This window comes from Dermacentor variabilis, chromosome 3 (genome assembly GCF_050947875.1).
Source record: "Dermacentor variabilis isolate Ectoservices chromosome 3, ASM5094787v1, whole genome shotgun sequence".
Taxonomy (NCBI): Eukaryota; Metazoa; Arthropoda; class Arachnida; order Ixodida; family Ixodidae; genus Dermacentor; species Dermacentor variabilis.
Genome location: NC_134570.1, coordinates 44,925,460 through 44,951,326, shown reverse-complemented (window position 1 = coordinate 44,951,326; position 25,867 = coordinate 44,925,460). Strand labels below are relative to the sequence as shown.

At 47.3% G+C, this 25,867-nt stretch overlaps 1 protein-coding gene across 1 annotated transcript; it reads right to left on the bottom strand.

Annotated features, from left to right (window-relative positions):
• Positions 1-4,179: 4,179 nt before the first annotated feature.
• On the bottom strand, positions 4,180-5,704 carry LOC142573950 (uncharacterized). Its single transcript, XM_075683149.1, has 3 exons — positions 4,597-5,704; positions 4,455-4,522; positions 4,180-4,373 (listed from the first exon to the last, which is right to left on the bottom strand). Exons 1-3 carry the CDS (start codon positions 4,721-4,723, stop codon positions 4,266-4,268), a joined length of 303 nt encoding a protein of 100 aa, XP_075539264.1. The 5' UTR covers positions 4,724-5,704; the 3' UTR covers positions 4,180-4,265.
• Positions 5,705-25,867: the final 20,163 nt, after the last annotated feature.

Genomic DNA, 25,867 nt, shown 5'->3' with positions numbered 1-25,867 from the left:
CGGTGGAAGACTGACAGGCGGCGTTATCGGAACCTGGCGCTCGCAGAGGGGGAACGGGATGGCGGGCTACGGTGGTTTGAGTCATCACTCACGGCTGAGGCGACTGAGGGACCCCGTGTGACTGCTGGATTTCCTCGCGTACGACGTCAGCAATCGAAGCCACTTGATGCGGTGATGAAGAGGTCAACTTCTGAAGCTCTTCCCGCATGACCGCTACATTTGTTGACACCGTGCGACGGTTTAATTGTCGGCCCCGCATGTTCAGTGTTTTGCCAATGGTGGTTGCCTGACGAAGAAACTCTCCGACGGTCTTCGAATCGTACCGGCTAAAAGTTATTGCATCGTACCACGCTTGAGGAGGACTCTCGGAGATTTCCGGGTTGGCGTGGCGGAATATACGCCTCATTTCTTCAGTAAACATGGCAACGTTCTCGTTCGGTAGCTGCACTCGGGCATCCAATAAAACTTCGGCCCTTGCCGGATGACACTCGTGAAGGTTCTAGGGAAGTTGCTGCGTAACTGGTCCCACGTTGTAAGGGCGGATGTCCTCGCGGCATCTTCCAGGGAGAAGTGGACGTGGCGTGGCTTATCTTCAGAGGTCCAGTTGTTGAAGGCCGAGATTCTTCCAGAAGTCTAAGAAAGCCAGGTTTCCGGATCGTCTGACGAAGCTTTATGAAAGTTGGTGGCTCCCTGGGTTGAAACATTGACCCTGGGGCTTCCATTATGGTTGTTGACTGCCACAATCTGCCTGGTTGTCTCAGGCAGAAGTCTGTGCTCCGGGGGCAGTCCTTGCAGCCTGCATATACCTCGCTGGTCCTTCGCGACGTTGGTGGTCTTCGGAGTTCGGGCTTGGATTGCGGCTTGTTGGGAGCGTCCGGTGCATTAACGTGAAGCACGCCTACCAGATGTCAAGTGGCAATGATGATCAAGAACACAGTAGAAAACTAGAATGGCGAAACTTTGAGAGGACGTGTGACCAGAAACGCAGGCTATACTCAAGACAACGACAGTGGCGAACACAATCGGCGAAAATCTGATCAGCGGGTCATGGAAAGTTCCCAAGTAATCGCTGGTGCTGGCATGCCTTCCAGAAAACAACACAGTTCGCGTCCTGCGTGCATGCAATATGCAAATACATGCGCTGAACGATGGCATTTGATAAACTGCTTTCGAGAAGATCGAGCCACGACAAAGGTTCGTGTAGTATTCGATGTCTCTTCAAACACGCAGAAACGCATGTCAATAAACTACTATCTGGAGGCAGGACATCAAATCTTTAAGGAAAAGGTGGCCCTATTTGGAGACGTTGAAAAGGGATTTCTACAAATTTCGATCCACTAAGAGGACAGATGCCACGGGATTTCTGTGGTGGGAGCATGACGTGAGGAAAAGCTGCGGAATGAAGTTCAAACCTGCCGCATGACGAGTAACTTCCAGTAAAACCCCGAGCCCGTTTCTTCTGGCAGCTACGGTCAAGCACCATTTGAAACAAGTGGCTGAGTGATTTGGAGATGCAAGAACCAGTACAGAAAGATTTACGTGGATGATGTAATCCTATGGGCAGCGACGTTTTAAGGTGCTGTCAAGTTATACAAAAAGGCAAAACAACTGATCAAAGAGGCGGCAATGAACTCGGGAAAATGGACATCTAATGAAGAGAGCCTCAACAAAATAAACGACAACGAAAGGGACGACGATCACATAGGGATTCGATCGAAAGAATACACAATCCTCCTCGCCATTTTATGGAAGTACTCAAAAGACGTGCTATCTTTTCCTGTGGAAAAGTATGCACCCTTACCCGCAACAACGTACTTAACCAAAACGACAGTGCTGCGAAAGCAACAGGAAAGATACTTGATGCGCTTGGCTTGCCGTCACCTTTGACGATACGCGCAGAGATAGGCTTTCAAAAATTAGAGAAGGGACGACGCGCAAGATGAGCCACTCCTTAAAGGAGAATGCGACAAGTGGAGAGACCTGATGTCTAAAACGAAGGAGCTGCTAGTTCTAGTTCTCCAATACTACGCAATCAAGGATCAAGTAGAACACCTATACAAGCTTTACGTTGACGGAAGTCGAACAGCATAAGAAGCGGCACTTTACTTGGCAGTAGTGTAAACCGATGGAACAAAGTCAAGCCTACCTTCAGCGAAAAGCGACGTAGACCCAATCAGAGAACCAAGTTCAGCAAGACGACCTAATGGCAGCGGTGATAGCATCAAGGCTAGGAGTCTTCATCAAAAGTCACTTCACAAGAATTGAAGCAGCCTGCTTGACAGACTCAGTGATTGCACTTTATTGTATCAAAGGGACAAGCAAAGGGGATACATTTGTTAACAGAGTCGCGGAAGTAAGAAAAAACACAAACGAGTGAGTCGTGCATTCAAGGTGAAAACAGGCTGGCCCATCTACACACACGTGGTATAAGCGCAATGACGTTGACGGACTCGAAAAATAGGGTGGCATGGACCCGAATGAGTTACATCCGTGGAAGCCGCAAACAGCAAGCGTGATTCACACGAATGTACAGATGGACGATGAACACGAACTACATTGTCACACTCCTGCACAGGAACAAGAGAATAAACTAATCTTGGAAATCAAAAATTCGTCCTACGCCCGGACTCTAAGAGCAAGAGCATGGGTATTCAGGTTCATAGACAAAGCAAGATCACAAAGGCCGTTTACAGGAAATGAGAATTGCAGAGACATATTGGATACGACAGAAGTACTACTCAGGCAGCCAAGTGGCAATGCTGATTCAAGCGCTAAATAATTTAAAATAATTGGACAAGTATTGTTACAAGAAAGGACTTCCAAGACAAAACACTTTTGCAATACAGCCAAGAATCAAAGCCGGCACGTCATCGTATTTCCAAAGGACGGGTATTTCACTGAACCGCCAATACGTCACGTTCAAATATTGCGCGGCGGATTTCAAGCAAAGATAGCGCAACTGCGGGTTAAGTTCTGAATATTGCAAGGCCGCCAAGCTGTAAAGAGTAAAATAAATGCGTAGTCGGCAAGAAACAATTAAAGACCGGCCAATTAAATTCTGCCTCCCCTCCCGGCGGACTGAGTCAACGAATCAGGGTAATTGCAAGTCGCAGGAGCTGACCTCACCGGAACAATTTATGCGAAAAACAAATACGACATTTTAGAAGAATACGTACTAAGTTTCACCTGCGCGGTAACGAGTACACTTGGAGATGACCAATGACATGTCGATATCCAGTTTTCTTTTTCAAGCTTTCCGGCAATTCACCGCACGACGGGCTATACCTGCCGTAATCTGCTCGTACAATGTCAGTACCTTTACTAAGGCCGAGAAGGAAATGCTTGAAGCTGTTGGGCACAAACGGGCGAAGGATTACTGCATTACACACCAACGGAAAATAGCCGAGTGCGCCCCATGGAGGTGGGGTAGCATTTTTCGAGCGCCTCATACGAAGCCTGAAAACATCGATGCGAAAAATCATCTCAAGAAGTACAACTACAATGGAGAAGCTACGCATAATTGTAGCATCAGTTGTAGGAACACTCAAGAATTGACCGTTAACATACGTACATAGCGAACCTAATGAGCCCATGCCACTGATACGGCCACACGGCCACTCGCTGTGTGAGGCAATGATAGTGCCGACCTCTCTCCCCGGCTATGAACAATGGTGCACAAGCAAATCACGCATCGCTGGGCGGCCTGTGCACTACGTAGACGAACAAGTCGTTTACACAAGGCAACATAGCACACTAACTCTGCCCTAGAATGCATCCGACGCGAAAAAAAAAATCTTTAATTGACGGCAATCGGCGACAACAGTAAAGAAACCTTTGCTTGCATCGATTCGAACAGCGCGGGAGCCGCGTAGTTTATTTTTCGCGCGCTATGGCGTTCATTATCACCTACGATATGCGAGCACCTGGCAACGCGGCCACACGTTGCAGCGCCTACCAAGGGCCTGTGTGCCTGGAGTAGTTACACATGCTGTGCTCCGAGTCAAGAGCGGCGGTATTGGGAATAGCAGCAACAACAATACTAACAATGAATAATATTAGTAACAATGAACAACAAGGAATAATAATAATAATAATAATAATAATAATAATAATAATAATAATAATAATAATAAGACACAGCGATAGTACGAATCGTGTTTAAGCGATATTTACCAGTAGTAGCAAACGAAGTGCGCCGTAGCAGAAGGACGACATGGACGTGGAAATGCAAAGGAGCCGACGCGGTCAGCCACGGTAAGAGGTGCTCAAGGCCACATCCGGCGGTGGACGTTGGGAGGATGGCAAACGTGGAGCAGCACACTGGATATTCTTCCGACTGGTGGTCCGCAATCTCGAAAGCGGACCTCGGGATCCTGAAACGAAAACAAGGCTTTTATTTTAAGCACTCGAGAACACAGATGTAGTACTGTTATTAATCTGCACGTGGTATTTACCCGGTGCAGGGCCACAAAGCCACTCCGACGAGGGAACACTGTAGGCCGTGCGCGGTGCGAGTGATGCTCTGGAAAATAGCGAGGACAGTAAGCCCACATCGAAAAACGAACAGCAACAACGGCAACGAAACGGGCCGCTTACTGTAGCTGCTGACCGGGCCAGCTCCGACGAATACAGCAGGCGACGTCCGGCGTCGAGGTGCTGCGTAGAGCGGGTTAGTGCCTAATAGCTGGCGAGGTAATGTCCGAATGCCGTTTGCTTCCGTCATTCCACATTTCGCTCGATAGCACGCGCACTGACGCGCGCGGGCTATCTCCGTCACGAAATAGTGGGGTCGGGTCGCAAGGCCATTGGGATGGGTCCATGTCCCTGACGCAGTCGTAAGAGGACGGCTATCAGCTGTAGCCTGCGCAGTGCGAGCTAACCCTGTGTGTCAGCTAAAACCTGAAGCTATACGCCGCCACCCCGCAACACGTGGCCCGTCCTCTTCGATTCCGGCACGGAGAAGACCCGTGTGGCCGCAAGCCATGCCCACGAAACCTCGGGCTTATAAAGATAAGCAACAACACTAACCTTACGCAATTTTGTAGTGTAGCTATACAACACCAGTGAGCGCTAGCTAGTGCAACTGAACAAACAGTTAACTTCTCTAAGGCATGCGCCACCCTCGCCAGCTAGACCATCTAGAAAAAATGCACAGAGTGCACACACAGGCCTTTTGAGCGTTTAGGACGCTCGATGCGAAGCTCGTAGAGACGACGCTCGCCGTGACGAGGGGTTGCCGCGCAGGTCCTGGAGTTGGTGGCCACGCTCAGAGTTCATCCACAGTTCAATAGTCCCGGCGCCGTCAGGGGGTGGAAATGCGCACAAACAAAAGAACGAGTACTCGGCAGGAACGACTTCCGGCTTATATACGCTGCGCCGGCTCGACCGGAGTGTCGTCGGCGTATAGTAACGTAGTTATGCCGGCTGGCGCTCCGGGAGCTCGAAAGCGGGGCCAGGAATTGCCGAGACGGCAGGCGGGTCGGGCAACAAGTCTCTCGAGGAGTGCCTCACGTTTTTCAGGCCCCGGTGCATGAAGCCAGTGCTTCCAGAGTCGGCCGAAGGCGGGAACAAGCGCAGCGTGTAACTTCGACAAGCGCTGCCACTGTTAGCGCGTAATTAAGACCAGCAGGACCTCGACGTAGGGTGCGACGCAGAAGGCAGCAGACACGACGCACGCCGAAGCAGACGGAAAAGGCAAAATGGCGGCGGAAGCCCCCGGATGCTCGCTATATGCCCACGACAACCACGATGCCAAGCTCTTCGGCGCATGCGTTGATACGCCCGGACAATTTCTTTTCTTCTCTCATTGGTCTAATGTCGATCTACGTCACCGGCTCGCTAGCCACCGTGCCGCTTTTATCACCGCGACTGGCGCGAGGGCGATGGTTAAACCAAAGGAATAAAAAAAAAAATGTTGCAGCCTGCGTAGTTGCCGAGCTCGGAATGTTCTAGAAGCTTCCACATGCTTCCACTGTGTTCTTGGACATGCAATGGCGTTAGCGCTGTCGCGGTAGTTTTATGGATATGATAACCCGCGGACGGAATCTTCGCGGTTCCGTCATACAGGTTCCGTGGCCGCCTTCACATTCGCATTGGGCTCCGGCAGCGAGCATGACTTGCAACTCGTGAGCGCGCGCCGCGACATGTGTCGAGTTGTCTGTACGCGCAGTCGTCTGCTCCTGCCGCATTGTTTTTCTTGGAACAAAAAAATTTAATTTCTGTAGCTTCAATTGTGTGCCCGAACGACGCGATCTTATTTTGAGACATGGCGTAACAGGGGCACTAACGGGCTAATTTTGACCACTTGGGGTTCTTTCACGTGCATCTAAGACGAAGCACACGAGCATTTTTGCATTTCGGCCGTTATCGAAGTGCGACTGCCGCGGCTGCGATCGAACCCTCGACCTGAAGCTGAGCAGCGGAACCCCACAGCCACTCCACTTGCGCCACTTGTGCTTTTTCCGGATGTAGGTGTCCCAAAACGCTAGCATTCGGTCTTTGTTGGCAACGTAATAGAGAGGCGGAGAACGAAGAGCTCAGTTAACAGAAGGCCGTTCTTCCTCTACTCTGAATGACTCGGCGCAAAAGACATCGCGAAAGATTTGGGACGAGAAGATCACACGCATGAAGATTTCATAACCCCAAGAAATATCATGACAAAATTATTCCATGAAGCATCTAATCACAAATAGCACTTTTCAATATATTTCGATTCCTTGTTGAAAACTTCATTTACCAAAGATTAGTCCATCTGATCCCACCACCCGCTTCCTTCGCGTTGGTATGGTCGGTAGTATATAGAGCTAATTTTCTTTACTTCCTAATTTTTTTCATAACTTTATTTAAATATTGTTTTGTTTTTGCTTTGCGCAGCGACACCTCAACAGTGGCCTAATTGAACAATGGCCTTCTCGTGCTAAGCACAAGTTGTCGTCGGTTCGATGCCTTTGGCCAAGGAAGGCAGCTGCTTAGCATGGGTGCCAGTTTAGCGCAGGATAAAACAACCTTTCATTGTGGGTTCAGAACTGTACGTAAATAATGTAGGGAATGAAGTAACTGCGTGTTTAATAAACAAAACGTTTAGAGCCATGACAACTTCAATGAATACTGCACGATTCACTGAAATAGAGAGATAGAGAAATAAACTTTATTGCTAGACCAGGCTTCTTGAGCCCAAAGGTGGGTGGTCTCCTCAGTCCGGGTAGCCATGGCTGCTGCCGCCGTCCGAGCCCTGTTCACCAGCCGTAGCTGGTTGTCAGGGTCTTGCAAAAAAAAAATCATAATAATAATTGTCAACGCGGGTACCTTTTCTGTTGTTTTTCATAGAGCTCCGAAATGCCCAGAGACACTTTACATCCTAACAAAATAGTTATAGGCATGTACAGTCGCGGACAGATTAAAATGGACCATGACGAAGGCGGCCGCAGCGGCTGCGGGCCCAGCGCTGCTATCGCGCTTCGCCCGCTCGCGACCAGAGTACCCCGAGGGACGTCAAACTTCTCCTCCGCACCCTCGCTCTCGCGCTGGTGCTTGTCATGCTTGATAAATTTCTAGTGCCGCGTTCGGCTGCTCTGCTGCTGACGGTCGGGACCATAGAGTTTCTTAATAAGTACCCTAGAGGTAAATGTGGCGCTAGTGTCTACGGGGCTCTCCTGAGCGTTGCCTCAACCAACTTGGGAATGATGGGAAGTACAGGCTTCGGATTGACTTCGATCTTTAGAGTAGTGGCGTTTGCTTGCGGCGCAGTAAACGAAGCTATACCCAAATATTATCGCGTAGAATCTAATTTTATTTCTGAATTATGTTACATAATGTGCAACACGCTACATAAACTTTGTATGACTTTGAGATGGAAGCATGGTTTACTATGGTTTGTCACCAGGACACACCAGGGTATGCATTCTTGTGCGATTCTGTTCCCGATTTAACGCCAGAGAATAATTATTTATTCATTTTTGCAACAGCAATAACAAGCGTGCATGTACTTATATAAAAATACTCATGAAGTGTTTATGGAAATAAATTTTTTTATTGTGAGAAAGTGTTGCGCCCTTGAGCGAAATGCTACAAATGTCGTCTGCTACGACGTCTGCTCGCTGCAATCGCCTGACTTTTCTCGCAGACGACAGGCACTTCAAACTCTCTCGCCCTTTCGAAAGGCTGCGTCGGCTATCACGATTGCTCAACGTCTTCAAGTATTTTAAGCACATCTGCTGCAGTGCTAGCTAGGATGCTAGTGGCCTCCTACGAGTATGCTACATCATATTTTATATTGGCGTACCGCTTCCGAAACGTTACAGCGTGGCTTTGCGGGTACCCATTGTGCGACACTAGACTACAGCTAGGAAGCAGCTATCTTTCCTACCACAAGTAAGTTTGTGTTCTCAAAGTCCTAAAACACGCATTTCCATTAGCACATAAACGAGCACATAATGAAGTCCTCAATAAAATTTGATTGTCAAGCCACTAGAAGTACAACTGTATATGTCTTGTATCAGTAGTGCCTTCTTTGTCCTATTCTGAAGTTTCATAAAGCACGTAACGCTACAGTGCCAACCTAACACACTTAACAAACCAAGGTCCAAACGCTGAAAACATGTTCTTTCAACGTTTACGATGCCGCCGCTTTCTCGTCACGGCTTCGACGCCACACCGCGACACAAGCATCGTCCCAGTCGCTGGCCCAGCGCGCTATCGCCAGTCCGAGCAACATAACAAAGGCAGAGAGCTTTGCGTTGCACTGTCCCACTGCAGGTTATAGCAATTGCGCTTGGAGCGAAACCAAAATTGCCAAAAAATACTTGTAGACTAGTTCGCCAGTCAATAGAATGCCAATCCGAAGCCTGTACTTCCCATCATTCCCATGATGGTTGAACGATCGCAGCGCCAGATTTGCCTCTAGGTATACTAATATGAAACTCTACGTTCGGGACCATAGAGTTTATAAATAAGTACCCTAGAGGGAAATGTGGCGCTACTGTCTACGGGGCCCTTCTGAGCGTTGCCTCAACCAACATGGGAATGATGGGAAGTACAGGCTTCGGCTTGACTTCGATCTTTAGAGTAGTGTCGTTTGCTTGCGGCGCAGTAAACGAAGCTATACTCAAATATTATCGTGTAGAATTTAATTTTATTTCTGCATTATGTGACATAATGTGCAACACGCTACATAAACTTTGTATGACTTTGAGATGGAAGCATGGTTTACTATGGTTTGTCACCAGGACACACCAGGGTATGCATTCTTGTGCGATTCTGTTCCCGATTTAACGCCAGAGAATAATTATTTATTTATTTTTGCAACAGCAATAACAAGCGTACATGTACTTATATAAAAATACTCATGAAGTGTTTATGGAAATAAATTTTTTTATTGTGAGAAAGTGTTGCCCCCTTGAGCGATATGCTACAAATGTCGTCTGCTACGACGTCTGCTCGCTGCGAACGCCTGACATTTCTCGCAGACGACAGGCACTTCGAACTCTCTCGCCCTTTCGAAAGGCTGCGTCGACTATCACGATTGCTGAACGTCTTCAAGTATTTTAAGCACATCTGCTGCAGTGCTAGCTTGGATGCTAGTGGCCTCCTACGAGTATGCTTCATCGTATTTTACATTGACGTACCGCTTCCGAAGTGTTATGGTGTGGCTTTGCACTTACCCATCTTGCGACACTAAACTACAGCCAGGAAACAGCAACCTTTCCTACCACAAGTAAGTTTTTGTTCTCAAAGTCCTAAAACACGCATTTCAATGAGCACATAAACGAGGAATGCATAATGAAGCCCTCAATAAAATTGTATTGTCAAGCCACTAGAAGTACAACTGTACATGTCTTGTATTCTGAAGTTTCATAAAGCACGTAACGCTACAGCGACAACCTAACACACTTAAGAAACCAAGGTCCAAACGCTGAAAACATGTTCTTTCAACGTTTACGATGCCGCCGCTTTCTCGTCACGGCTTCGACGCCACACTGCGACACAAGCATCGTCCCAGTCGCTGGCCCAGCGCGCTATCGCCAGTCCGAGCAACATAACAAAGGCAGAGCTTTGCGTTGCACTGTCCCACTGCATGTTAGAGCAATTGCGCTTGGAGCGAAACCAAAATTGCCAAAAAAATACTTGTAGACTAGTTCGCCAGTCAATAGAATGCCAATCCGAAGCCTGTACTTCCCATCATTCCCATGATGGTTGAACGATCGCAGCGCCAAATTTGCCTCTAGGTATACTAATATGAAACTCTACGTTCGGGACCATAGAGTTTATAAATAAGTACCCTAGAGGGAAATGTGGCGCTACTGTCTACGGGGCCCTCCTGAGCGTTGCCTCAACCAACATGGGAATGATGGGAAGTACAGGCTTCGGCTTGACTTCGATCTTTAGAGTAGTGTCGTTTGCTTGCGGCGCAGTAAACGAAGCTATACTCAAATATTATCGTGTAGAATTTAATTTTATTTCTGCATTATGTGACATAATGTGCAACACGCTACATAAACTTTGTATGACTTTGAGATGGAAGCATGGTTTACTATGGTTTGTCACCAGGACACACCAGGGTATGCATTCTTGTGCGATTCTGTTCCCGATTTAACGCCAGAGAATAATTATTTATTTATTTTTGCAACAGCAATAACAAGCGTACATGTACTTATATAAAAATACTCATGAAGTGTTTATGGAAATAAATTTTTTTATTGTGAGAAAGTGTTGCCCCCTTGAGCGATATGCTACAAATGTCGTCTGCTACGACGTCTGCTCGCTGCGAACGCCTGACATTTCTCGCAGACGACAGGCACTTCGAACTCTCTCGCCCTTTCGAAAGGCTGCGTCGACTATCACGATTGCTGAACGTCTTCAAGTATTTTAAGCACATCTGCTGCAGTGCTAGCTTGGATGCTAGTGGCCTCCTACGAGTATGCTTCATCGTATTTTACATTGACGTACCGCTTCCGAAGTGTTATGGTGTGGCTTTGCACTTACCCATCTTGCGACACTAAACTACAGCCAGGAAACAGCAACCTTTCCTACCACAAGTAAGTTTTTGTTCTCAAAGTCCTAAAACACGCATTTCAATGAGCACATAAACGAAGAATGCATAATGAAGCCCTCAATAAAATTGTATTGTCAAGCCACTAGAAGTACAACTGTACATGTCTTGTATTCTGAAGTTTCATAAAGCACGTAACGCTACAGCGACAACCTAACACACTTAAGAAACCAAGGTCCAAACGCTGAAAACATGTTCTTTCAACGTTTACGATGCCGCCGCTTTCTCGTCACGGCTTCGACGCCACACTGCGACACAAGCATCGTCCCAGTCGCTGGCCCAGCGCGCTATCGCCAGTCCGAGCAACATAACAAAGGCAGAGCTTTGCGTTGCACTGTCCCACTGCATGTTAGAGCAATTGCGCTTGGAGCGAAACCAAAATTGCCAAAAAAATACTTGTAGACTAGTTCGCCAGTCAATAGAATGCCAATCCGAAGCCTGTACTTCCCATCATTCGCATGATGGTTGAACGATCGCAGCGCCAGATTTCCCTCTAGGTATGGTCGGGACCAACGTTTTTTGGTCGGGACGAATGGGCGCGTGAATCGCCAGTAGTTCACCACTTGGCGTTGTTTCTTTATTCTGTGGCGCTGTGGCGCTGTACGGACGGCCGCAGGCCATCGAACCACCGCGATGTGAAGGAACCAAAACCAGATGTTTTCGTTTTTTTTGTTTTTGTCGGCGATTTGCAGTCGCGGCTTCGGGTCAAAAACGCGGACCAGTGCAAACTAGCAGCGCCAGATGCCGCCGTCTGATGCGCTGCCGGAATGGGTTGTCGGGAGTGCGATTGTTCCCTGCGCCCAGCTCAAGCTGCAGCTGACGGCTGCCACCTTAAAGCTGAAGGCCCTATACACTTTTTTTTTTCTGTCGCGTGACCACGATACCGCGTACGCAGAGGATCGTTGCGGCGTCTCGTATGCTAGACTCGGAATTATCCGTGCGCGATAGGTTGTTGGAATGAAGGTGCGCGACCCATGCTATCTCGCACTGCTGGGTTTATTCGCAGTAGATGAAGCGGCTTCGGTAGGCTTTCTCCTATGATAACTGCCATCATCGAATCTTGGATTTGTTTTCTTTTTACTGGAACGTAGAGCGCTTGACGCCGTGTAAACCGTGTGCATTCATGCTCTACCCATAGAGACAGAAATTCAACGTTGAAATTTCTTTCTCTATGCTCTACCGCCGGCGGCTCGCTATTAGCAGACTGCTTGGGCGGTGTCGTGAGCTTGCTGGCGGGCTGTTCTTACGCCAGCATGTTCCAGGCGACAGTTGCACTGAAAGGGCCTTGTTAGGGTGGCGACCATGTTAAATGGAATTATCTCTGTTTCTGGCGCATAGTATTAAAATCTGTTCGTTTAAGATTCGGCGATAGCAGAGCTTATCGGAGAAAGTCTACCGAAGCCGCCTTTGCCGTGGTCCATTTTAGTCTGTCCGCGACTGTAAAACTAGCACTGAATATGGCAGAATAGTCAAGAAAGAAATTTCCAATCTTTTTTATTTTATTTCTTTTTTTTTCGTATACAACACTGAAACATCATGAAACATATTTACAAGCGCATCCCCATCTCAGAGGTGTGCGACGACCTTAAGTTTGAATTCTCGCTTTCCAAAGAAAATACGCCGTGGGAACCGCGTAATATATATTGTTAATTGCATGTCGCCTCGGATAAGCGCAGCGATAATCTGGACCGCAGCCGAAACGATGTGGAAGAGATCGTCTACTCTGCATATAACGTATTCTTCGGCGGTTCACGTTTAGAAGACCAACGCCATAGTCTCCCGTGTGCCTTTTGCAGGCGGGACAATCAGCTGTTTAACGAAGCTAAGTTCCTGGGAGAGTAATTTAGATGATAGAGGGATCACTCTCGAGGTCGTGTTGGGTGTTGCACCAATGGGCGTTGTCTGAGTTTTTGGTGAAAGTTAGGTCTGGTGTCGTGTCTTGTTCAGTAGAAGTGCCGAGGCGAGTGGGGAAAGCTGGGTCAGCAATGAGTGTAAGCCCATGATCATGGGAGTCTTGCCATAAGTTACGACCTGCAGCAGAACTGTGTCTGTAACCCCATCCTGTGTGCGGGAGATTGAAGTCACCTCCGATGATAAGGGGGCTGCTGCCTGCGATGTTAAAGGCCTTTTTGAAGAGGGTTAGGAATCGGTTATGGCGTTGAGATGGAGTATTGCAGATATTGAGGATAAATATTCCTTCCTTTCGTTTTCTGTGTGGGATGACCTCAATAAAGAGGTGTTCGATGCGCCGATCGTGGAGATCGTGTTCCATTGCAGTAATTCTTTTTCGAACGAGTGTGGAGACCTCGTGTGGAGCGTTGTTCGCGGTGAAAGGTTGATATCCGGAAAGGTTGACCGGAGTGTCGTGTGTTTGCTGGAGTAAGATTACGTCATGTTGACATGAAGTAGCACGGAGGTGTTTATTTATTTATTTATTTATTTATTTTTACATACATACTGCAGCGCAATTTGCGCTATAGCAGAAGTGGGTTGAGAAAAGGAATAGAAAGTGCATTGGAGTGTACATTCGAGTTGACGGAGAACGGGTTGTTTATGGAGGTAGTCTCGGCAGTTTCACTGCCAGAACGTTGCGTCAGTGTTAGTGTTGGCCATGATGAAGGATAGGGGATGCCACAGGTGGCAGGGTGGTGGCGACGGTTCCTGTTGTGTCCATGGCTACGGCTTGAGCGGTGGAAGCGGTTTGTGTGAAAAGGGTTTGAATATTAGCTCCCATGGCGGTGACTTTGTGCATAAGGGCGATTAGAGAATTGCCTAAGCTTTCTACCGTGCTTTGGAGTGTACGAGCATGTCCTCGACTTCGGAGCGTACTTGGCCCTGAGCTCCTTCTTGGAGGGCTCGTTTTTTGGGGGGGCTAGTCTTGAGAGTTTTTCGGGTAGGCAGTTGGTAGCGGGTTCTGGGATGTTGGGTGTGGATTGGGTTTTGGCTTATTTGAGGCTGTGAACCTTCTGGGTAAGCTTTTGGATTAAGTCACGCATAACTGCGTTTTCTTAAGGTGTTCGATATCTGTGTTGTCTGTGTTGGGTTTAGGGAGTGGGAGGGATCTCATATGACCCTCTCGCGAGACGCCCGTCAGGGCCTCTGCGAAGCTCACCCTTTCCAAGGTATATGTTGCTCCTGGAGTCGACGTGGATCTTGATTTGGAACTGCCCGCCCTCGGTCTGGAGAGGGAGTGGGACCGGGACCGCTGCTTGGTCTCCATGGACGGGAAATCTGATTGAAGGGCTGATTGCTGTGCTGCTCGGCGTTCTCCGAGGCGTCTTCGTATAACGTACGGCGTTTTGTATCTGGCAGTACAAGCTTTGTCCGCTGTGGGGTGGGGTCCCCGCACAACGTGCACTTGGGTGTATACTGATGATCTTGATCTGGGTTGCGAGCTCCGGCAGATCTTATTAGGGAACGGGAAAACGTCCATGTGGTGACCGAGACGGTCGCAGTGGTAACAGATATCGGTCTGCTTGCGGTACAGGGAGCATGGTATTAGTATTGCGCCATAGCGAACCATGTATGGTACGTCAGGTCCGTCAAAGGCAATGACGATGGTTGTGGTGGAACCGATTCGTTTGGCGGCTAGGGATTACGATGATTTATGATGTTAGCGTCGACTTGTGTGGCGTTATCGGGGAGAGGGATGCCTTTGATGACTCATTTGGTATTATTATATGGGGCAGCTTCGTACGCGCTGACCTCGTGGGTTACCCCGTTGACTTGGATGGACTTTATTCTTACGTACCAGTGCGCACTTTGCGGGCTGGGCGTGCTGATCACCATGAGGTTTTGCTGGTTGTTCGAGCAGATTGTGTCAGTTTGGCTGTCTTCTGAGCTAAGTTGTGTTGCTTGAAGAATAGCTGCAGTCACTGTAGGGCTGCCGACCTTGGAAATATTGAGTGCTCCTTCGAGTCTAACGATGATCTTGATCTCATTTGCTGGTAGTGGCAGCACGTGCCCGGCGTTGAGAACCTTATTCCTAACTTACTGCCTGGGTCTATAGCGAGAGCGAGAGTCTTGGGTCCTATTTTTCGGCCCCGTTTGTCGTCGGGGCGACGGGCGGTACACCGGCGGGAACGGGCGGTACACCAGCCCATCTCGGTAGTTAACTCCTCTGAGGAAATATATTTGCCACACACTTGTACTTTCATGCTTCGCGGATTTGGCCAAGGGCTTGTGCGTCGCAGCCGAGCTCGCACGGGCAAGCGCTGGAACGGCCCAGGTAGCCTGGTAGGCCGTGCACCTGGGAGCCCGAGCACCTGGCGCACGCGCTTAGTGTTAGCGCGGCGACGGCGTGGTCGTAACACAAAAGTGGTCACAGTCCCGCAAAAATAAATGTCCCACCTGATAACTTGGTGTCTACAGAGTCCTACTGGTCACACGGACTCTGTAGGTACAATGGTACAAAATACGGGCTGGTATTCACAGAAAATCGCGGCGAAAACATTTCAAGAAGACAGAGCCGATGTGAACATAAGCTATGGACGTTTAAAAAATTATAGGGTTTACGTGCCAAAACCACTTTCTGCTTATGAGGAACGCCGTAGTGGGGGGCTCCGGAAATTTCGACCACCTGGGGTTCTTTAACGTGCACCTAAACCTAAGCACACGGGTGTTCTCGCATTTCGCCCCCATCGAAATGCGGCCGCCGTGGCCGGGATTTGATGCCGCGACCTCGTGCTCAGCAGCCCAACACCATAGCCACTGAGCAACCACAGCGGTAGCTATGGACGTTCCACTTCTGTCTTCCTCCAATAAATTTAAAGAAAGCTTTTTTTTTACATTAAGTACCTGGCTTCAAAGCTAATCTCGTTTTCAGCCGTGCTTTGATCGTCGTTCATTCTAACAGCCAAATTAGCCCCAATTTGGTATCCTAGCCATGGCTTCCGACTTGTGGCGTATTGCTTAGAAGGGGGTGACTGGTTATTTGCTTTGAAAACATATATACACATCGCCGGAAAGGGAAAGCGAGGAGAGTGCTGGCAACTGCCACCGGAAGGGTCACTTGCAACGCCTGCCTACTCTACATGAAAGGAGACAAACATAGAAATAGTTACAAGGGAAAGTAATAATTCTTTTTGTCAATGAACACTTTCGTAGTTAGACACGAGAGAGAGAGAGAGAAAGGGAAGGAGGAAGGGCAGAGAGGTTAACCAGACTGAGTTCAGTTTGCTACACTACACGTGGGGAGGGGAATGGCGAGTGAATGAGAGAGAGAGAGAGAAAACGTGAGTCTAAACGCGTATGGTAGCGCTAAAAAGGACGGACAAACAATGAAAAGACGACACGACGACGAGGAAACGCGTTTCCTCGTCGTCGTGTCGTCTTTTCATCGTGTGTCCGTCCTTTTTAGCGCTACCATCAATTTTAAAGAATGCATCACCAACTAGCCCAGCACCAAGTTTTATAGTGAGTCTATAACGCACTTTCACATGCACTAACTTAGACACATCACCTAACCTAGACACAAGAAACATACTGACCTTTCAAGCAGCACGGAAGTGTCGTTGCCGATGGTGGTGGTGGTAAACATTATTGAAAGGGAGAAGGGTAAATGCAGGACGTGGCTGAGGGATCGGGCTCGAGTAAGGCCCTGGGCCTGCTTGGCCTTCTCCGCCCAGTCCACAAGTTCAAGCTGTCGGTCGACGTCCCCGGAACCAAGCCAGGCTGTCCAGTCAGTCTCGCTGCTGACGGGGGGATGAGAACGTATCCCAAATAATTCATCATCATCATCATCATCAGCCTGGTTACGCCCACTGCAGGGCAAAGGCCTCTCCCATACTTCTCCAACAAGCCCGGTCATGTACTAATTGTGGCCATGCCGTCCCTGCAAACTTCTTAATCTCATCCGCCCACCTAACTTTCTGCCGCCCCCTGCTACGCTTCCCTTCCCTTGGGATCCAGGCCGTAACCCTTAATGACCATCGGTTATCTTCCCTCCTCATTACATGTCCTGCCCATGCCCATTTCTTTTTCTTCATTTCAACTAAGATGTCATTAACTCGCGTTTGTTCCCTCACCCAATCTGCTCTTTTCTTATCCCTTAACGTTACACCTATCATTCTTCTTTCCATAGCTCGTTGTGTCGTCCTCAATTTGAGTAGAACCCTTTTCGTAAGGCTCCAGGTTTCTGCCCCCTAGGTGAGTACTGGTAAGACACAGCTATTATATACTTTTCTCTTGAGGGATAACGGTAACCTGCTGTTCATGATTTGGGACTGCCTGCCAAACGCACTCCAGCCCATTCTTATTCTTCTGATTATTTCCGTCTCATGATCCGGATCCGCCGTCACTACCTGCCCTAAGTAAATGTATTCCCTTACGACTTCCAGTGCCTCGCTGCCTATTGTAAATTGCTGTTCTCTCCCGAGACTGTTAAGCATTACTTTAGTTTTCTGCATATTAATTTTTAGACCCACTCTTCTGCTTTGCCTCTCCAGGTCAGTGAGCATGCATTGCAATTGGTCCCCTGAGTTACTAAGCAAGGCAATATCATCAGCGAATCGCAAGTTACTAAGGTATTCTCCATTAACTCTTATCCCCAATTCTTCCCAATCCAGGTCTCTGAATACCTCCTGTAAACACGCTGTGAATAGCATTGGAGATATCGTATCTCCCTGCCTGATGCCTTTCTTTATTGGGATTTTGTTGCTTGCTTTATGGAGGACTACGGTGGCTGTGGAGCCGCTATAGATATCTTCCAGTATGTTTACATATGGCTCACCTACACCCTGATTCCGTAATGCCACCATGACTGCTGAGGTTTCGACTGAATCAAACGCTTTCTCGTAATCAATGAAAGCTATATATAAGGGTTGGTTATATTCTGCACATTTCTCTATCACTTGATTGATAGTGTGAATATGGTCTATTGTTGAGTAGCCTTTACGGAATCCTGCCTGGTCCTTTGGTTGACAGAAGTCTAAGGTGTTCCTGATTCTATTTGCAATTACCTTAGTAAATACTTTGTAGGCAACGGACAGTAAGCTGATCGGTCTATAATTTTTCAAGTCTTTGGCGTGCCCTTTCTTATGGAATAGGATTATGTTAGCGTTCTTCCAAGATTCCGGTACGCTCGAGGTCATGAGGCATTGCGTATACAGGGTGGCCAGTTTCTCTAGAACAATCTGTCCACCATCCTTCAACAAATCTGCTGTTACCTGATCCTCCCCAGCTGCCTTCCCCCTTTGCATATCTCCTAAGGCTTTCTTTACTTCTTCCGGCGTTACCATCGGTATTTCGAATTCCTCTGGACTATTTTCTCTTCCATTATCGTCGTGGGTGCCACTGGTACTGTATAAATCTCTATAGAACTCCTCAGCCACTTGAACTATCTCGTCCATATTAGTAATGATATTGCCGGCTTTGTCTCTTAACGCATACATCTGATTCTTGCCAATTCCTAGTTTCTTCTTCACTGTTTTTAGGCTTCCTCCGCTCCTGAGAGCATGTTCAATTCTATCCATATTATACTTCCTTATGTCAGCTGTCTTACGCTTGTTGATTAACTTCGAAAGTTCTGCCAGTTCTATTCTAGCTGTAGGGTTAGAGGCTTTCATACATTCGCGTTTCTTGATCAGATCTTTCGTCTCCTGCGATAGTTTGCTGGTATCCTGCCTAGCGGAGTTACCACCGACTTCCATTGCACACTCCTTAATGATGCCCACAAGATTGTCGTTCATTGCTTCAACACTAAGGTCCTCTTCCTGAGTTAAAGCTGAATACCTGTTCTGTAGCTTGATCTGGAATTCCTCTATTTTCCCTCTTACCGCCAACTCATTGATCGGCTTCTTATGTACCAGTTTCTTCCGTTCCCTCCTCAGGTCTAGGTTAATTCGAGTTCTTACCATCCTGTGGTCACTGCAGCGCACCTTGCCGAGCACGTCCACATCTTGTATGATGCCAGGGTTAGCGCAGAGTATGAAGTCTATTTCATTTCTAGTCTCGCCATTCGGGCTCCTCCACGTCCACTTTCGGCTATCCCGCTTGCGGAAGAAGGTATTCATTATCCTCATATTATTCTGTTCCGCAAACTCTACTAATAACTCTCCCCTGCTATTCCTAGTGCCTATGCCATATTCTCCCACTGCCTTGTCTCCAGCCTGCTTCTTGCCTACCTTGGCATTAAAATCGCCCATTAGTATAGTGTATTTAGTTTTCACTCTACCCACCGCCGATTCCACGTCTTCATAGAAGCTTTCGACTTCCTGGTCATCATGACTGGATGTAGGGGCGTAGACCTGTACAATCTTTATTTTGTACCTCTTATTAAGTTTCACAACAAGACCTGCCACCCTCTCGTTAATGCTATAGAATTCCTGTATGTTACCAGCTATATTCTTATTAACCAGGAATCCGACTCCTAGTTCTCTTCTATCCGCTAAGCCCCGGTAGCACAGGACGTGCCCACTATTTAGCACTGTATATGCTTCTTTTGGCCTCCTAACTTCACTGAGCCCTATTATATCCCATTTACTGCCCTCTAATTCCTCCAGTAGCACTGCTAGACTCGCCTCACTAGATAACGTTCTAGCGTTAAACGTTGCCAGTTTCATATTCCAATGGCGGCCTGTCCGGAGCCAGTGATTCTTAGCACCCTCTGCTGCGTCGCAGGTCTGACCGCCGCCGTGGTCAGTTGCTTCGCAGCTGCTGGGGACTGAGGGCCGGGGTTTGATTGTTGTGTTCATAGGAGGCTGTGGCCAAGTACTGCACCAGGGTGGCCAATCCTGCTCTGGTGAGGGAGTGCGTTACCGGTTCTGGTCACCGGGATCAGGCCACACTTCAGGCCTGTTTGTGCAATTTTATCAACACGCGGATTTTTTTTAATCCCGTGGAAAATTGCCGGCACCGGGATTCGAACCACGGACCTCTTGCACGCGAGGCGGGTGTTCTACCTCTACGCCACCGCTGCACCTCCCCAAATAATTACTCCTCTCTAAATTCCCTGTAGACCACGAAGTAGCACTTCGAGTGACATGCCCGTCACCGTTCGTAAATTTCGCCAGCCGCATTATCTCCCCAGTTGTATGAAATTCAACTCGGAGCAGTGCATCTCCAACCTGCGCACACGGCTGCGCTCGCAAAGTCCGTTGTCACAACAGCAATCGACTGGAAGCACTTACCCGCCGACGCCGTGCACCACTCCAGTCCCGATGATTTCGAGAAATACATCGACGAAATCATCGATTGTTTCTAAAAGCCCACCCATCAGGTAACACCCAAATACAGGGGCATTTGTGGTAGAAAGAAAGAAAGAAAGAAAGAAAGAAAGAAAGAAAGAGAGAAAGAAAGAAAGAAAGAAAGAAAGAAAGAAAGAAAGAAAGAAAGAAAGAAAGAAAGAAAGAAAGAAAGAAAGAAAGACACGAAGAGTTAGCTAGAGTAGCTCAGCTCATTGTGTACGGCTACAGCAGTTTCTGAGGACTGGATTGATGCGAACAAATAATTTTAAAATATCGTATCGGGGCGGCCTGAACATTAACTCCTTCGCGATTGTCTTAATATCGCCTACTCTACGGTGGCATCTCAGTTTCATTCACCGCAGCACGCGTGAACAAGCCCTCGCGCCCAGTAGCTCGCGCTGTGGCTCACATTGATGAAGCGGACGTTTCGGCTCTCTTGCCACTTGCTCTCCTTCGCGTGTGTCGTGGGCAAGCGAATAAGAAGCGGCTGCGAGACTGCGTTGCTGATATATCCGCCCCGGGTCACCTCGCGCGTATCGCGATCGTGATATGCAAAATAGGGAGAGGACAGCCTGTGGGAAGACGCCTGACGGACAACGCTATAACATAGCCTGCGTCGTCTGCGTAAGCGTGGCGACGCGTCGGGAGAAGTTATTCACTTGCTTAGAAATACTAGTGGGTGTCTCGAAAGGAGCTCGGCGAGTGTGCACTGTAGACTCCAGACAAATGACGTCAAATGCACATGACTTTGCATGCTCAAATCCACGGCACGTTGACAGTGAAAAATACTTCGGGGGTAAATAGGCACGCCAGGAGACTGCGCATCTCTGCGTGTTTGCAAGGCGTTATACAGTTCTTCGTGTTAAGAGGAAGCTTTAGCTCGGGCCCAACTCCGACGCGGCCTATTCAAATACATGTAAAAACGCAAAAACGTTTTTTCTGAGATAACCCTTGCATAGATTTTAATGAAATGTGTTGCATTTGAGAGAGAAAGTTCTAGTGACTGTAGGAAGCGGAATTTCGATATAGGGCTTGAATTTGGTAAAAAGGTTTTAAAAATTTAGAAGCTTGAAAAAATAGAAGCACGAAGTTTTCAAACTAATAGCTCAGCATCAATAACATATATCGCGGTTCTGAAAAAGGCATCCAGTAGACCGTTCTAAGCGGACAAATTTCATGTCATTTTACATATTACATGAATATGTTACGTTGTTTACGAGGGTTCTGCAAAAGTTGTAATTACAGATTAATAAATTTTTCGAGATTCATGTGCAAGATGTCAAATTTGTCCGCGTTAGATGTGCTATCAGATACAATTCACTGAATTGCGATATCAGTTTTTCTTGCCGAGTTACGGAGTTGTAAACTACATAGTTTCGTTTTCTGAAAATTTGCGATTTTTGCGAATTTTTAATAGAAGATTGACGACCTAAACCGAAAATTCGAAACAAGCAGTCACTACATTTTAAATCTTTCCTTTAAATGCAACAAACCCCGTCAAATTTGAGGCAGTTGCTGCCGCGAAAGACGAATTCCCCTTTTACATGTATTTAGAGATGTTTACAAACACGTGACAGACATTACCTGCGCGAGCTGCGTATTAGAAAGTCACAGTGGTAATATTAGAGAGGCTGTTATTAGAGCGGTGACATCAGATAGGCTGTTTTATGACACATAATATAGCGAGGAAATGGAACTAGTTTTGAGACTCAAGGCATCGCGAATTCTTGAAATTATGGTCTCTTGGCGGAAACGTTCTCTTCTAGATCATGTTCTTATCACTCCAACCTGAGTAAGTGCGAATATACTGTATACTCTTAAAATTTTCACACCCTTATGAGTGCAATAGGGGTGTTTCGGTTTTGTCTCTTTTGTAAAGACCCATGAAACTCTTTTTCTTCCAGAAAAGCGTGTTCCATAAAGGAACGCCCTTGGAACACTCCAGTCCTGTTTTACAACCTAATTTTATGGGTGTAAATTGACAAGGCTATGGTGTGATGAATGTTGGCAGGGTGCGCATTTATATTGGCTATACGTGAAACACACGCTACCTGGCTGCTCCTGGGCCATAAACTTTGTACAGCGCTAATTACCAACTGCATTTCTTTTTAGATAAGAATACTGCTCCAATCGTATTAGATATACCAGTACAGTATGACTTACTGCAGTTCCCAGGCATGAAAAAACAACCTACACAAAGCCACCAGAAAGCCTTAGTTTCAGCAGGTCTCTCTGAGCTGCATCTGAAATTGAGTACACGAGCGTTTTCCGTTATCGACATGCTACCGCCGCAGCCGAACCCTTGACCTAGAGCTGAGCAGCAGAAGCCCACAGCCGCTACTGCGACGGGTGAACTGATTTGGCCTGCCATAGTGACCGGGTTTTGACGTCCATTAAAGGCACACGCATTACCAACGTTTCGATCTCTGTATCACTTGCGCCACATCATTTTTTTTTAAATTCGGGATGTTAATGCCCTGAAACGCCAGCATCCTGTCTTTGGTAGCAACGCAACGGAAAGGTGGAGAACGAAGAGTTCCTAGAAAGCCAGTCTTCCTATACTCTGAATGGCTCCCAGTGATGTTCCTATTCAGTCGGTGTTGCTCGACCAGTTGCAGACAGCGGATGTGCCATTACAGTTGGCGGGCACAGCACAGTCGTTGCACTAGATGGAGTCAGTGAGACGGGCAACAAGAATAAAGTTTTATTTTGACAGATGATTTGCAAGGTGGTTTAATGCAATGCATTCCGAGTACAACCAGCGCAAAACAAGACTTAAGTAAACCGAAATAAAAGCGATTCAATGCTACATAACTGGACTTAATCCCAGATTTTTCAAACAGGAGCATATGTACAGTGCATTAACATACATTTATGCATTTGTACAGGAATACAAGTCAAATACATACTTCAATTTACATAGCACAGATAATTTCTCAGCTTCACGATACTTCAACGTATGAAAATGTGAAACGGACGACAGTTTTCTTAGATCAATAAACCGAAAATAACAGCACAAGTCAAGGCGCAGAAACAGACTTCTTTGCATACATTAAAGCTGAAATAGCTTCAAGTTGTAAAATTATGAAATGGGTAAGCTTTGTAGAGAGCCTTCACTGGGAGATATAAAAAAAACGCTTCCGGTATTTTTGTTTCAGTAAACAAGAAAGCGCGTAAGTATGCGAACTTTCCCAGTTAGAAGGGAAACGTACGGAAGGGACTAGAACACATTTCTAGACGACGATCTATATATACACCACGTCACATTCTCCAATATCATGACCTCAATGTGAAGCTATTTCGTGCTCGCTGTCGTATTGTGAACCATTGAGTGCTGTGTGGGTGTGTCTTTTCTCTGCGTCCACGTAACAGTTGCATTATACAAAAACAACAAGTAAGAGCCTCCAAGATGACACATTAACAAAAATTGTTTTACGTGCGAAAACCACGATCTGTTGATGAGCGCCACAGTGGGAGACTCGGGAAATTTGGACCACCTGGCGTTCTTTATTGTACACCTAAATCGCAGTACACGGGTGTTTTCGCATTCCGGCCCCATCGAAATGCGGCCGCCGTGCCCGGGATTCGATAGCGCGACCTCGTGCTTAGCAGCCAAACACCATAGCCACTAAGCAACCACGGTGGATGCATATCAAGGAGTCCATATCTCCACACTGGTCGTATCGTAGACTGACTGCGAGCACCGTGTGGCGCAATTGCAGGACTGTCGCGTAACTGAAGATGGAAAATGAAAAGACAATTCCTACGGTAAGGCGACATTGCGCTGTATGTATGTTCGAGGTTAAAGGGACACTAAAGGCAAATATTAAGTCGAGCTATAAAGTGATAGATTAGGGTTCGGGAATATCGAAGGCGTGAATATTATCGCGAACATGGCCTTAGTTGAGAAATTGAGGTAAATGCCGGACATGATGAGAGACTCAAGTATAGTTGCCCGATGACGAAAGCACTCAGTTAAATTATGTCACTAGTGCTCAACCATTCTTTGCACAAAATGTCCTTTCATTGTATTACAAGGCGAAATAAAATCCTGCTTGTCCTGTTCTATTTCACTTTTCAAAAAAAAAATATAAGCTAATTGACATAACCCTGACAACGACGCGGTCGGTCGAAAGACTACGTTTTCGCTCCATGTGCCGCCCACGCCTTCGCGCTTCGTTAGTTATCGCTTAGTGCTGCGCTGGTTTTTGCCGGAACGCGATACGCGCACAAACTGCAAGTTGCTTAGAATTCAGCTTCCATGTGATGTCGCGTGATGCCCGAACGGTCTACGCCACTTGACCAAGGAGCAGCGGCGAATCCGCCGATCTGCCTTGGCTCGGTACCGCCGTCTTTCGGGCGCCGTTTTACTCCCCGACGGCAGGAAAGTGTGGCGATGGCGTATGCAACGTCACCACTCAACAGGTTCGGTGCGGGAGACTCGAATTTCGAAACAGGTATTCAGGCCCTTCAGATGCAATTTTCTCGTAAACTAAGTCTTTTCTCCGCACGAAACAAGCGTTGGGAGGTTTATATAACGTTTAAACAGTCCACGTCGACTTATCTGCCTTTAGTGTCCCTTTAAGAAAAATTCATTCGAATGAGCACAATCGCGCATGCGTGGTTGCCCGACTTTTTTAATCACAGCGGATGAAAGCAGCGAAAAAAATAGGCAGAGTAATGCGGCACATATAACCATTTGGCATGGACAATGCTCATTTTTGTTATGAAGCGATGCAAAAGTAAGGTTATTACAGGTTGAGAACAATGAAAGTAATTCGTAATAAATCAAGTGTGCTTCCTTATATGGAGATTAGGACAATAGCTGTAGCATGTGCAAATTCAAACACAATTCAATGCAAAAACATTGAGATGCATTCGAAGAGCAACGGTGACTAACAGCGTACAGAAAAGAACTACGTGGCGAAACTCTGGTAAACTTAATTCACATCAACACTAAAATTACAAGTAAAGCGGACATTTTATGAAGATTTCTTTGAGCCTGCTCGTGCACGTCAGTTGTTTGGACGCGTTTACACACGACTTGGCGTAAGGCGAGTACATGTAGCCCCTTCGAAGCAGCTGTGACAGTGGCTCACGAGGTGCAATTTCGGGATTAAAGTACACTAGTGTGCGTAATCTGAACTACAGTCAGCAGGCAATGACTGCACAGCCGCCTGAAGGGTGCCACGGCCCTGTAGTATTCCTACCGATCTCGCAGAGTACGCGATAGTTGTGGACACATAAAATATCAAACTACGGCGCAGACTATATGGTCAACAAGCGGTGACAGCGGGTAGGACTGTCCGGTAAACAAACGACAGGTAATACACAAGTTGGACCATGTAGATCCATAACAGCATTTGATGAGCCAAGGACAAAAAAAAAAAACACTAGAAACAGCGAGCCCGGTGACATTTACCACCAATCAGTCTTAAAAATGGACGCCATTATCATGAACAAATCAGGAAATTTTTGTTGGCGAGAGTAACCACCCTCCCCTTTCCCATTCATTGACATTGCGTCCTTTTGCAGTGGCATGTTGACCTATTCGAGTCAGTGATGAGTGACGTGGAAGAACCGAGTATGTGTGAAGACCTCGTTTCTGGCACGAGAAAGACGCCAGAACATATCC